General features: G+C 43.5%; 1 protein-coding gene across 1 annotated transcript in view; it reads left to right on the top strand.

Annotated features, from left to right (window-relative positions):
- The window catches only part of LOC124596038 (parathyroid hormone/parathyroid hormone-related peptide receptor-like), a gene marked incomplete at its 3' end in the record, with an annotated part of 626364 nt that overhangs the window by 419242 nt on the left and 193874 nt on the right, over positions 1 to 13248 (top strand). The window contains exon 3 of the mRNA XM_047135010.1: positions 6371 to 6455. Coding sequence (XP_046990966.1) covers positions 6429 to 6455 — 27 coding nt within the window. The remainder of the gene's footprint in view (positions 1 to 6370; positions 6456 to 13248) is intronic.

The following is a 13248-nucleotide window of genomic DNA, read 5'->3' as shown; positions in this document are numbered from 1 at the left end:
TTTGTGTCTGTCAGTAGTGGTTTATCTAATAGTGAAGTCGAAGTAGATACTCCGTGCGAATTGGTATGGGTGGAGGTTATACTTAACAGCCGAACTAAGTTAATAATTGGCTACTTCTATCGACCCCCAGACTCTGATGATATAGTTGCTGAACAGTTCAGAGAAAATTTGAGTCTCGTAACAAATAAATACCCCACTCATACAGTTATAGTTGGTTGGGACTTCAACCTTCCCTCGATATGTTGGCAAAAATACTTGTTAAAACCGGTGGTAGGCAGAAAACATCTTCCGAGATTGTCCTTAATGCTTTCTCCGAAAATTGTTTCAGGCAGTCAGTCCACGAACGCACGCGAATTGTAAATGGTTGCGAAAACACACTTGACATCTTACCGACAAACAATCCAGAGCTAATAGAGAGCATCATGACTGATACAGGGATTAGTGATCACAAGGTCGTTGTAGCTAGGCTCAATACCGTTTCTTCCAAATCCACTAGAAACAAACGCAAAATAATTTTATTTAAAAAAGCGGATAAAGTGTCACTAGAAGCCTTCCTAAGAGACAATCTCCATTCCTTTTTAACTGACTATGAAAATGTAGACGAGATGTGGTTCAAATTAAAAGATATAGTAGCAACAGCAATTGAGAGATTCATACCTCATAAATTGGTAAGAGATGGAACTGAACGCCCATGTTACACAAAACAGGTCCGAACGCTGTTGCAGAGGCAACGGAAAATGCATGCGAATTTCAGAAGAACGCGAAATCCCGAAGATTGGCTATAATTTACAGACGCACGAAATTTGGCACGGACTTCAATGCGAGATGCCTTTAATAGGTTCCACAACGAAACATTGTCTCGAAATTTGGTAGAAAATCCGAAGAAATTCTGGTTGTATGTACAGTACATAAGCGGCAAGACGCAGTCTATACCTTCGCTGCGCAGTGCCGCTGGTACTGTTACCAGCCGGCCGCGGTGGTCGTGCGGTTCTAGGCGCTCCAGTCCGGAGCCGCGCTGCTGCTACGGTCGCAGGTTCGAATCCTGCTTGGGCATGGATGTGTATGATGTCCTTAGGTTAGTTAGGTTTAATTAGTTCTATGTTCTAGGGGACTGATGACCACAGCAGTTGAGTCCCATAGTGCTCAGATGCATTTGAAACATTTTTTTTTTTTTGGTACTGTTACCGACGACAGTGCCGCTAAAGCGGAGTTACTGAACGCAGTTTTCCGAAATTCCTTCACCAGGGAAGACAAATGGAGTATTCCAGAATTTAAAACACGAACAGCTGCTAGCACGAGTTCCTTAGAAGTAGATACCTTAGGGGTTGCGAAACAACTCAGATCGCTTGATACGGGCAAGTCTTCAGGTCCAGATTGTATACCGATTAGGTTCCTTCCAGATTACGCTGATACAATAGCTCTCTACTTAGCAATCATATACAACCGCTCGCTCACCGATACATCTGTACCTACAGATTGGAAAACTGCGCAGGTCGCACCAGTGTTTAAGAAGGGTAGTAGGAGTAATCCATCGAACTACAGACCTATATCATTGACGTCGGTTTGAAGTAGGGCTTTGGGGCATATATTGTATTCAAACATTATGAATCACCTCGAAGGGAACGATCTATTGATACGTAATGAGCATGGTTTCAGAAAACATCGTTCTTGTGCAACGCAGCTAGCTCTTTATTCGCACGAAGTAATGGCCGCTATCCACAGGGGATCTCAAGTTGATTCCGTATTTCTAGATTTCCGGAAAGCTTTTGACATCGTTACTCACTAGCGACTTCTAATCAAGCTGCGGGCCTATGGGGTATCGTCTCAGTTGTGCCACTGGATTCGTGATTTCCTGTCAGGAAGGTCGCAGTTCGTAGTAATAGACGGTAAATCATCGAATAAAATTGAAGTGATGTCAGGTGTTCACCAGGGAAGCGTCCTGAGACCTCTGCTGTTCCTGATCTATATAAATGACCTGGGTGACAATCTGAGCAGTTCTCTTAGGTTGTTCGCAGATGATGCTGTAATTTACCGTCTAGTAACGTCACCCGAAGACCAGTATCAGTTGCAAAGCGATTTAGAAAAGATTGCTGTATGGTGTGGCAGATGGCAGTTGACGCTAAATAACGAAAAGTGTGACGTGATCCACATGAGTTCCAAAAGAAATCCGTTGGAATTGGATTACTCGATAAATAGTACAATTCTCAAGGCTGTCAATTCAACTAAGTACCTGGGTGTTACAAGCACGAACAACTTCAGTTGGAAAGACCACATAGATATTATTGTGGGCAAGGCGAGCCAAAGGTTGCGTTTCATTGGCAGGACACTTAGAAGATCCACTAAAGAGACAGCTTACACTACACTCGTTCGTCCTCTGCTAGAATATTGCTGCGCGGTGTGGGATCCTTACCAGGTGCGATTGACGGAGGACATCGAAAGGGTGCAAAAAAGGGCAGCTCGTTTTTTATTATCAAGTAATAGGGGAGAGAGTGTGGCAGATATGATACGCGAGTTGGGATGTAAGCCATTAAAGCAAAGACGTTTTACGTCGCGGCGAGATCTATTTACGAAATTTCTGTCACCAACTTTCTCTTCCGAATGCGAAAATATTTTGTTGAGCCCAACCTACATAGGTAGGAATGATCATCAAAATAAAATAAGAGAAATCAGAGCTCGAAGAGAAAGGTTTAGGTGTTCGTTTTTCTCGCGCGCTGTTCGGGAGTGGAATGGTAGAGAGATAGTATGATTGTGGTTCGATGAACCCTCTGCCAAGCACTTAAATGTAAATTGCAGAGTAATGATGTAGATGTAGATGTAGATGTGTAGATGTAGATATATTCAAATGCTTTGAATAAAACTATATCGTTATTGTGTGTTTCCATGTGTACATAGAAAATATCATTAGGAAGAAACCTACAGAAAGTCAGCAGTGCCTCGGAGCCTGACAAAACAAGAGTGAACCTAATAAATAAAACGGTACAATGTCAAACTACACGACAAGTAAGTTCGTAGAACTGAGGTAAACAGCACACATCTTGCGGGTTTTATGCCGGGCTGCGAATTTGTGGTTCATATTCGGAAAAAAATGGACTCGAATTTTCACTGAATTTTTCGGAAGACAATTCCCACTACTACACGTTATATTTTTATTTTCGACATGTTTTTCCCAAACCGTCCTGTGATTTCGAAATTCAAAACGATAGGTACTCTTAGCTACATAGCGAATGAAATTACTGACACACGTTAAAATAGTGATTCAGAGCCAAAATAGTAAGTCTGCGCAGATATAAAAAATATTGTATCACATGATATCAAGATACGATACTTATTATGTTCACTCTTAGTTTGTCAGGCTCCGAGACACTGCTGAATTTATGTTGTTTTCTTTGTACAACAGTTCCGTGAGTAATAGCGTGTTCAAATATATTGGACGTACAAGCACAAATCTTCACAGTTTCAAAATTTTTAATGCAGTTTGTCATGTTGTCATTAAGTTTAGTAAAACAAACTCTGAAAAACAAAGCCGCGCGGGATTAGCCGAGCGGTCTTGGGCGCTGCAGTCATGGACTTTGCGGCTGGTCCCGGCGGAGGTTCGAGTCCTCCCTCGGGCATGGGTGTGTGTGTTTGTCTTTAGGATAATTTAGATTGAGTTGTGTGTAAGCTTAGGGACTGATGACTTTAGCAGTTAAGTCTCGTAAGATTTCACACACATTTGAAGATTTTTTTATAAAAACGAACCTATACACCACGGAGGAGTTACCGAATGGGACGGAAATCGATAGATGTGATGTACATGTGTTCCCAAACAAATGATTACAATTTCATAAATTGTTAAACTTCAAAAGTTTTACAACATACTGTCCATCTGTGTTGCAAGTCCTTTCATAATGCATTTGCGCTTCCTGCTACCGTGAATATCACATCGGCATAGTAATGGGAAAAGCATACGCAGTGTGAAGTGGCTTTCAAAACTGATGGGCAAATTGTAAACCGTAAATTCCGTAGATGACAGCATAGCTCTTTCGAAACCGGACGTCCAATAAGATGCATTTTTGCCTTGAGAAGTTTTCTTCTGCACATCGAGCCCCAAGACTGACAGTGTTAAAAATATATAATTTCAGAAAAGTTGGATGATTATTCAAGAGAAGGAGTTTCGCAAACTGAGCAAGTCAATAACGCGTTGATTCAGCCCTGGTCCAAATGCAAGCAGTTATGAGGCTTGGCATTTATCGACAGAGTTGTTGGATGCCCTCTTGAGACATAACGTGCCAAATTCTGTCCAACTGGCGCGTAAGATCGTCAAAATCTCCAGCTGGTTGCTGGACCCTGCCCACAATGCTTCAAACATTCTCAACTGGGGAGAGATCCGGCGACCTTTCTGGCTAAGGTAGGGTTTGGCAAGCAGAAGACAAGCACTAGAATCTCGCTCAGGCGTAGAGTATCGTCACGTACCATTGTGCTGTAAGGGTGTCGCGTACGACAACGAAATATGTCCTGCTATGAAAAGAAATGGCAGCCGAGACCATTAGTCCTATCTGTCGGGCCTTATGGTGTGTCACCGCTATCTGGAGCGTCTCTAGACTGTGTCAGTAATAAATGTTTCCATCACTGTTAATTTTCCTCGTCTAATGTGTGTAGCATATCTTGCAAATTTACATCCGTTTTACTCTATTTTTCTGGCCTGGATGGTGTGCGTACTGCTCGACGTGCTTCCTGTTCTGCCCTCTGCGTTGACCATGTTTGCTGCACCTCTGTCAACACACAGCAACAACACAGCCCCTACAGAAACCGACCTGTTTTCCAGACATTCCACGACACTGAGATAGTCACTAAGAATCCTACACTTTGTGAAATAATACCACTTAAAGGAAATCGATTCGCATGTTGGAATTACTCCCGCAACTATTTCTTACACCTAGTTTTTAATTTCATCTTATGTTTTACCAGACAGTGGTAGGAATAAATATCACTACAGATTCTTCACATGGTAAAAAACAGTCACATCACTTCCATTACTTTTCGAAAGGAAAACATCGGCAAACTTAGACATTGTATTGTATGTTAATCGGGGGCCTAGAAACGACGGAGAGGCTCCGTCCCCGCCGTAGCCGCAGTAATCCACAACCCCACGACGACTACCGCAGTCCACTTCACCCTCCACCGCCACATACCGAACCACTCTTTCAGGGTTATTGTGCGGTTCGGTCCCCGGTGAACCGTCCAGGGACCGTCTCACACCAGACGAGTGTAACCACTATGTTTGTGTGATGGAGTAATGGTGGTGTACGCGTACGTGGAGAACTTGTTTGCGCAGCAATCGCCGACATAGCGTAGCTGAGTCGGAATAAGGGGAACCAGCCCGCATTCGCCGAGGCAGATGGAAAACCACCTAAAAACCACCCACAGACTGGCTGGCTCACCGGACCTCTACACAAGTCCGTCGGGCGGATTCGTACCGGGGACCAGGCGCTCCTTCCCAGTCCGGAAAGCGGTGCGTTAGACCGCACGGCTAACCGGGCGGGCAACTTAGACATTAGTAACGCATTTCTTTTTATTCATACTACTGTATATGAGTTTGCCTCGGTCCTTATCGTTGCAATTCAAGAAATACAGTTCGAGGTCTGATTTTTGACCTAGCTGCCTCTAGATATCAAAGTTACAGGTTTCATTTTCGGTCTTGTCTTCTTCGGTCGAGTACTGGATGTTTATGTTGTTCTAATCATTGGATCTGATACTAACGACAAAGACGTACGAGCCACCGAACTGATTTCGATAAGAAAGACTTGTACTAGGCGTCCAAACAAACCCAGACGGAAACTCCCAGCCAGTAATGCCATACGATCATTTCATTTCAGTTTACAAGAAGCAGAGATAACTTCATGACTTTCATTATGTCGAAAGGGAAATTGTTAACGGCGTTCTTCAAATGTTTACAAAGTCTGTCACCAAATAAGTCCGAGATGTAAGTTACAATTCATTAGACTTTTTGTGTGATATTAAACGCCAAGAGATGAATGACAATTTAATTCGACAAACCACTTGATTATTAGCCATTGTTTTTTAAGAAAAGGAGTTAAGCAGTTTTTAACTTAATGTGTGGCATAGAACTATGTTGTGTTAATTTCCACTTGATGACTGATGAATGTTACTTTACTGTAAGATACCCTACGTTAAGCCAAAAAGAGTAGTCTCCGCTTTTGCAAAGGTCAGCTTTTATTGAAACGATTATATAGTGCTGAAACTAAATGTTTAATATTAGAGTACATTGTAGAATTCTGTTGGGTGAAGTTTACTCAAATATGTATCTGAGCATTATTGGTTGGAATGCTCGAAGAACTGTCGTCAATTTATATTTTTAATTTGCTTGCAGATGCAGCAGCCAGATGGCATGAGTTTCGTGCGTCTTCGAACACTTAACGTCAAATCACATGGGCTCTGAATTCAGCCAAATTTCGGTAAGTAGCGCAATGACTGTAAGCCAGTAATTTGCGATACCATCTTACCACGACTACAGAGCATCTACATTCATCGCTAATGAGAATATTCATAAGTCGACAGAGATTGGTGGTGCTATGAAGACATATCAGGTACCGTGACATGAACTGCAACTCTTCCACAACCCAATGTCGTACAATCTTGACATATTAGGTTATTTTCGACAAATATATGTGGCGAGTACACACTGTTTAAAAGTACGAAAATGAAACTGTCCATACTAAGACGACAGCAACTTAACCTGTTTTATCCAGCACTTGTCGATGAAAATAACTGGAATCGTAGCGTACTTCCGAACAAGTTTCTGGAGGGTGACAATGTGCCTTTAGATTTCCCTGTTGCACCTATGGCTGCGGAGCAAGCACAGGAAATTTTTCAAAATTAATAGATAGACCACAGTCCTGGTGCATTTCTGCAGTAGTTGATTTGTTGTGTTGCCCCAGCCGTTCCGACACGTCATTGCTAATCGCCTTCCTGGTTTCGCCATCACAGACTTCACCGCATTCTCATACTCTTGCAAAATGGAGAAGCTGGGCGGCCCCCTTGGTGCTCTTCTAGACGAGTAGGCTAAGTTCCGACACCTTGTTTCACCCTCTCCCTTGTCTCATCATCACCAACACGAACATGACACTACACGACACGCACACCCGCCACAGTCATTTACACTTACGAGGTACATTTACGAACACAGTTCACGTACTTTTCAGAGGAAAGCTGCCTGGATAGGGATAAAATCTTTCCAATTTGGCGGCTGAACCTGCCATTCGTTGTCTCCCAGCCATTCATGCCATTCGACTTTGCTTTACGAGTACATGGTCAGTAACACGTCTCACAGAGGCGAGTGTGCCACAGGAAGAGGTTCTTCTGTTTGTATGTTTTATCTTCACATTCAAACGATATGCGGTGCTCGTCCAGCCCATGCTGAAGGCTGTGAGTTCGCTTGCGGCAGGTCGGGGTTTAATTTCTCGTCTCTTTACGTCGTTGTCACTGTGCAGGCTGCAATTTAAAATTCACCTACCTTATAGCGGCGTCTGCTCAATGTCCCTTTACTTGGCGACGTAGATACCTACAATATGATGTAACAGCAGCGTTGATAAAAAAAAAACACCTGAAATCTACAATTACTGAGGACGCGCAACTCTAGTTATGAAAGAAAGTTCTGTAGAAATACTGCCATCCAATTTTATCGGGCAGTAAGAAAATGGACTGGCTCCTGGAAAATAATGTCCAAAATTTCCACACAATAATGTTTATTTTGTCCTTTATAACCAAAGAAAAGATAATATTCAGACCACATTTAAAATATTGGCTATTTCCTTCCAGTTCACGATTCATACACACATTTCACACGCACAGCAGCCAGAAATCTGTCAAAACCCGATCCGAATTAAACAACGTTTCCACAGTCATTAATTCCACCACTAATATGAGTTATTACATTCGGTCCTTCTTGTGGATTTCTAAAAAAGAAACTGCTCGCCAAATATGCTGAAACATGCCACACGGATTCTATGAAGGCCAATATTTCACACGTGCATATCTGTCCAACAGATTTAGTCATAATCACCGAAATTACGCCAAGCAGTCCTCAACAACAACTGCTATCGACTTAGCTCACCAATAAATCAAACATTAAGTGATTATTCATCTTACACATTACTTTTATTGGCACTAGTAACATGACCATCCGCATTCAATGCTAGCGAGCCACTTCCTTCTTCCAGCCTCACTCCCAGCATAACTACCAGGTAACGAGCAGGAACCATCTCAATTCTAATTTGCTGACCATACTGACTGCCAATCAGAATACTCGCTCGTCATCATACTCGGCCGGCCGCGGTGGTCGTGCGGTTCTAGGCGCTCCAGTCCGGAGCCGCGCTGCTGCTACGGTCGCAGGTTCGAATCCTGCCTCGGGTATGGATGTGTGTGATATCCTTAGGTTAGTTAGGTTTCATTAGTTCTAAGTTCTAGGGGACTGATGACCACAGCAGTTGAGTCCCATAGTGCACAGAGCCATTTGAACCATTTTTGATCATACTCGCGCCAAAACTGGTCTGCACCAATGCTTGTACATAGACGCATTTGCGTCAATCTGACATGCATATATTAAAGTAATGTTTAATAAATTAAAATGAAAAGACAATAATTCTGGAAATATTATTAGGTACAGATTTTACTCCAGCTGACTTTGTGGCTGATCTGTTACAATAGCAATCACACCTAGACATACGTCATCAGCAAAGTGGGTAAATCCCTTAGGATCATTTTCCCATGACAGGCTCATGTAACTCTTGCAGGTTACTTAAGACGGTATATAATACAATATTGAAATTTGATAAATGTCCCACATACACACTCTCATCTACTCACAGGCTCACATAACACATAGTAAAATAAATACTGATTATATTAGTTCTTTCTGAAATTATTCTAGAATTCATACTACGAAATTTGTAAGGTATTTGAAATTTTTAAATTAAATTTCAATAAAATAATTCTGTACCCTGATACTTCAGGTGAATATAAATAACTGGCAACCAAAAACAAGTCATAAATGTTCCCAGGTGAATTTCCTTTCTTAAGTGTAGTTTTTCTAACTTTAAAGTAATTTTTTTCTCTCTTGGAAAATGTGCCTGCTAGAAAGCTCACATTTTCACACCACCTTTCTATTAATAACAAAGTGCAGTACACAAATTTTGAAAGCGATTAAACGATTTGTTTAGATTCTTATAGGTGGTGAATGTACGCGTTCAGTAAGAGACATTGAATAACTTTCCCGCGGCAGGCAGTGACACATGCACGTGTGTCTCCCGGGTAGGCCGCTAGATGTCAGCCTCCGAAGTTACTTACAGTAAGCTATCCTAAAACAGACGTTCGCTCGGAACAACTTTCGACGCTACACGCTAATCCTCAACGTCAAGCTGTAAAATTTAATTTTGCAGCACGTTTGTCTTCCCTCCTGCTCAGCGAGCCACAACATAGCGTTGGGAAAAACCAACCGCTTAAAACCGATACCGGTATTTTAGTTCGGAATAACCGACAGCCGGCCGGGGTGGCCGAGCGGTTCTAGGCACTACAGTCTGGAGCCCCGCGACCGCTACGGTCGCAGGTTCGAATCCTACCTCGGGCATGGATGTGTGTGATGTCCTTAGGTTAGTTAGGTTTAAGTAGTTCTAAGTTCTAGGGGACTGATGACCTCAGATGTTAAGTCCCATAGTGCTCAGAGCCAATAACCGATATTTTTCGGTATTTGTTTGGTCTTGCTTATAACAGGTGACATTTTTATTTTTTACTAATAACCGAGTAAAGAAACCGAAATATCAATTAGCCACAGCAGGAGCGATAGAATTTTTCGTTATTAAATAAGAGCTTGTTCCACAAAATTTGGGCGAACTGCTGGATGTTTGTAACTTCTGCCGCAATATTTCGGTGCAGAGTCTTCTGGCCATCTTCAGGTGATAATGGCGAAAATGCAATGAGCTCTGGTATTTAGGGCCCCGCCGGCACATGCGTGGTGGATTAACTTGGCGTTGCGCGTGTACTACTTGAGCGCGTTCGATTCTGCTGCGCCGCGCCCTCCGTGGTGAAAACTCGCAGCATCGATATCAATTCGATGGTCTTTCCGCGAATCCATCACAGAACTACGCCGGCTACGGAGGACACGAAGTTTTCGAAAGATTATATTCCATGTTGAATTCAACTGAAAAACGCCGTCTCGATTAATATGAGAGTCACTGTTAGACAGACATATTTCCACGGATTCATTACTGTTCAAAAGTGTGTGAAATCTTATGGGACGTAACTGCTAAGGTGATCAGTCCCTAAGCTTACACACTACTTAACCTAAATTATCCTAAGGACAAACACACACACCCATGCCCGAGGGAGGACTCGAACCTCCGCCGGGACCAGCCTCACAGTCCATGACTGCAGCGCCCGAGACCGCTCGGCTAATCCCGCCCGGCAGGAGTCATTAATAACAGAACTCCAAAAGTTAGACGTATGGGCCACAATTTTTGTCTCACTGTAATTCATTACATGCGTATTCGAAATACAGTGTTCAGCGATGGCAGACTTACAAAGCTGAAGGAGACGAGTATGCCGCTGATGTTCTACAATGCGATGCTGCACAGCACGCGTCGTTTGCCCTTTATAAGATCTGTCGCATTCGCATGGAAGCCTATTAACACCTGGCTTGCGCAACTCTAGGTCGTCTTTGACAGATCCCAACAGCGACGAAATTTTTGCAGGAGGCGTAAGATTGCTTTCACTTTATATTTTCTTAGTATTCTGCCTATTTGCGCTGAGATATTACCAATATATGGTAAATAGGCAGTCGTTTTAAAATCCTCCTCGTCTTCTTTGCTCTGTCGCTTTCATGTCTGCAGCGCTCTCTCCACTTGCTTTGACGAATACCCATTCTTCAGAAACACAGTCTGCAGGTGCTCCAGGTCCGTTTGCAAACTGTCGGTATCAGAGAGGACGTGGGCTCTGTGAATCAAGGTCTTCAAAACGCCCATCGTTTTTGCCGGATAGTGGTAACTAGCGGCTTGCAAGTAAAGGATTGTGTGAGTGGGCTTTCTATATACTGAATGACCAAGTGTGCCATCGCTCTTTCGTGGCACCAAGGCGCCTATAAACGGCAGGCTGCCCTCGTTCTGCAACTCCATAGAAAATTTTATGTTTTCATGTATGGAGTTCAATGTTGTAAGAACTCTCGCAGACGATCCAAACCATGAAGCCAAACTATAAAAGTGTCGTCAACATATCGCCAAAATACAGTGGGTTAAAAGTGGCCGAGGCGAGTGCTCGCTCCTCAAAATCTTCCATAAAAAGATTGGCTACCAGGGGACATAAGGGACTCCCAATGGCGACACTGTCTGATTTCTCATAAAAGTCGTTGTCAAATAAAACATATCTAGAAGAGAGTGTGTGCTCAAACAGCGCTGTAATGTCAGCTCCAAACCTATTGTCAATGAAATGTAGTGAGTCCACAAGAGATACATTTGTAACAAGTGAAACCAGATCAAAACTGATCAACAAGTCACAACTTTGCAGCTGTAATAACTTAAGTCTGCTGATGAAATCACTAGAATTCCTTATGTGATGTGGACACTTTCCTACTATTGGTTTGAGCAAAGACGCCAAGTACTTTGCTAAGTCGTAGATTGGTGCTACAATATTACTCACAACTACACGTAACTGAACGTTATCCGTGTGGATCTTCGGCGATCCATAAAGCCTAGGTGGAGTTGGACTATTTGGTTTCAGTTTCTTAATTACCTCCTTTGGTGAGGAACTGTTAGTCAGAAGTTCTGCTGTTTTCCGCATCACTTGAATAGTAGGAGCCTTATCGATTTTGCATATATTGAGTCGCTTGATAAAATATTGATCTTATTAATATAGTCCGCCAGTAGCATTAAAACAGTAGCATTACCTTTGTCCGATTTAAGCACCACAGTATCCGGGTCTGCTCGCAAGTTCCGGAGGGCTGCCCTCTCTGAGCCGTGGCGGGATCGGCGCCAGTAGTACCTCTGACATAAGTACGATCGATTTCCTAGTGCAGAGGTTCGTCTTTGGGCTTGCGCCGGCTCGAGATATAAGGGAATGCCGACCGCGGTTAGAGAGAGAGGACAACGCTTTGAGAACGGAACGCAGCGATGCGCGAGTCAGCGATTGGCTGGCGGACAGAAACGAAGACGGCGTGCCTGAGGCCGGGCGGCGGTTGTCACGTGGTTGCACTGGCGTCGGCGGCAGTTGGCCGGCGCTGTGCATTCTCCGGCAACCTCGTGAGCTGTCGATGTGCCTGCTTCCTTGGAGGGACCCGCTATTATGGTCTTGCGAAGTGATGGTCTGACATCTTCGCAAAATCGCGCCAGCATCAAAACACTCAGTTAAGTACGCTAACTACTAAGAGCGCTCAGTTAACTGTGATTGTGGTCGCTCTTAGTACAGTAAGACGTTGCAAGACGTGTGATGTTATCTTTTTTCGATTTCATTTGGGGCCTCTTACTAAGCGTGTGCTCTGCTTCCGTATAATATTGATGTATTTGCAGATGTGTGTCATCAAGTTCTAGTTAGTGTCGGTTCTCGTGAGCCACTTCAATTCTCACTATTAGTGTTTGTTTATCAAGTACTGCTTCACTTAAAGGAAGCACTTCCGAGTGAAATTAGTTGTTGTTTAGCCTTGATTTTATAGAGTTATTTTACTGTTAAATCGTAAATATTAACAAAAGTTTTTCTGCCTCCTGTTGTCGGGTGCAGGTTGTGTTTCAGTGAGCTGAGGCAGTGGGCAACCGAAGCACACGGCTTCCCTTTAGATTACAAGCTTGCTTCACGAGCGGTGGACTTCGCCTGAGCTCGTGAGTTCCTCTTCGTTAGCGTTTGATTGGTTCACATTTTGGTGGTTTACTCGACGAGGGGTTGCAAACGGAGCCACGCCTTGGTTCAAATGCCTCTGAGCACTATGGGACTTAAGTTCTGAGGTCATCAGTCCCCTAGAACTTAGAACTACTTAAACCTAAGTGACCTAAGGACAGCACACACATCCATGCCCGAGGCAGGATCCGAACCTGCAACCGTAGCGATCGCGTGGTTCCAGACTGTAGCGCCTAGGACCGCTCGGCCACACCGTCCGGCCGTCTTGGTTCGAAGTTAAATATTACTTCCCTCAGTCGGTTCCACCGTTCGTGGTTAAGCTTCGGCCTTACAACCTTGGGCCTTGCTTCTGTTGTTACATATTTACGATTATAC

This window comes from Schistocerca americana, chromosome 1, assembly GCF_021461395.2.
Source record: "Schistocerca americana isolate TAMUIC-IGC-003095 chromosome 1, iqSchAmer2.1, whole genome shotgun sequence".
In the NCBI taxonomy this organism is placed as follows: Eukaryota; Metazoa; Arthropoda; class Insecta; order Orthoptera; family Acrididae; genus Schistocerca; species Schistocerca americana.
This window is presented reverse-complemented; position numbering and strand designations above follow the sequence as displayed.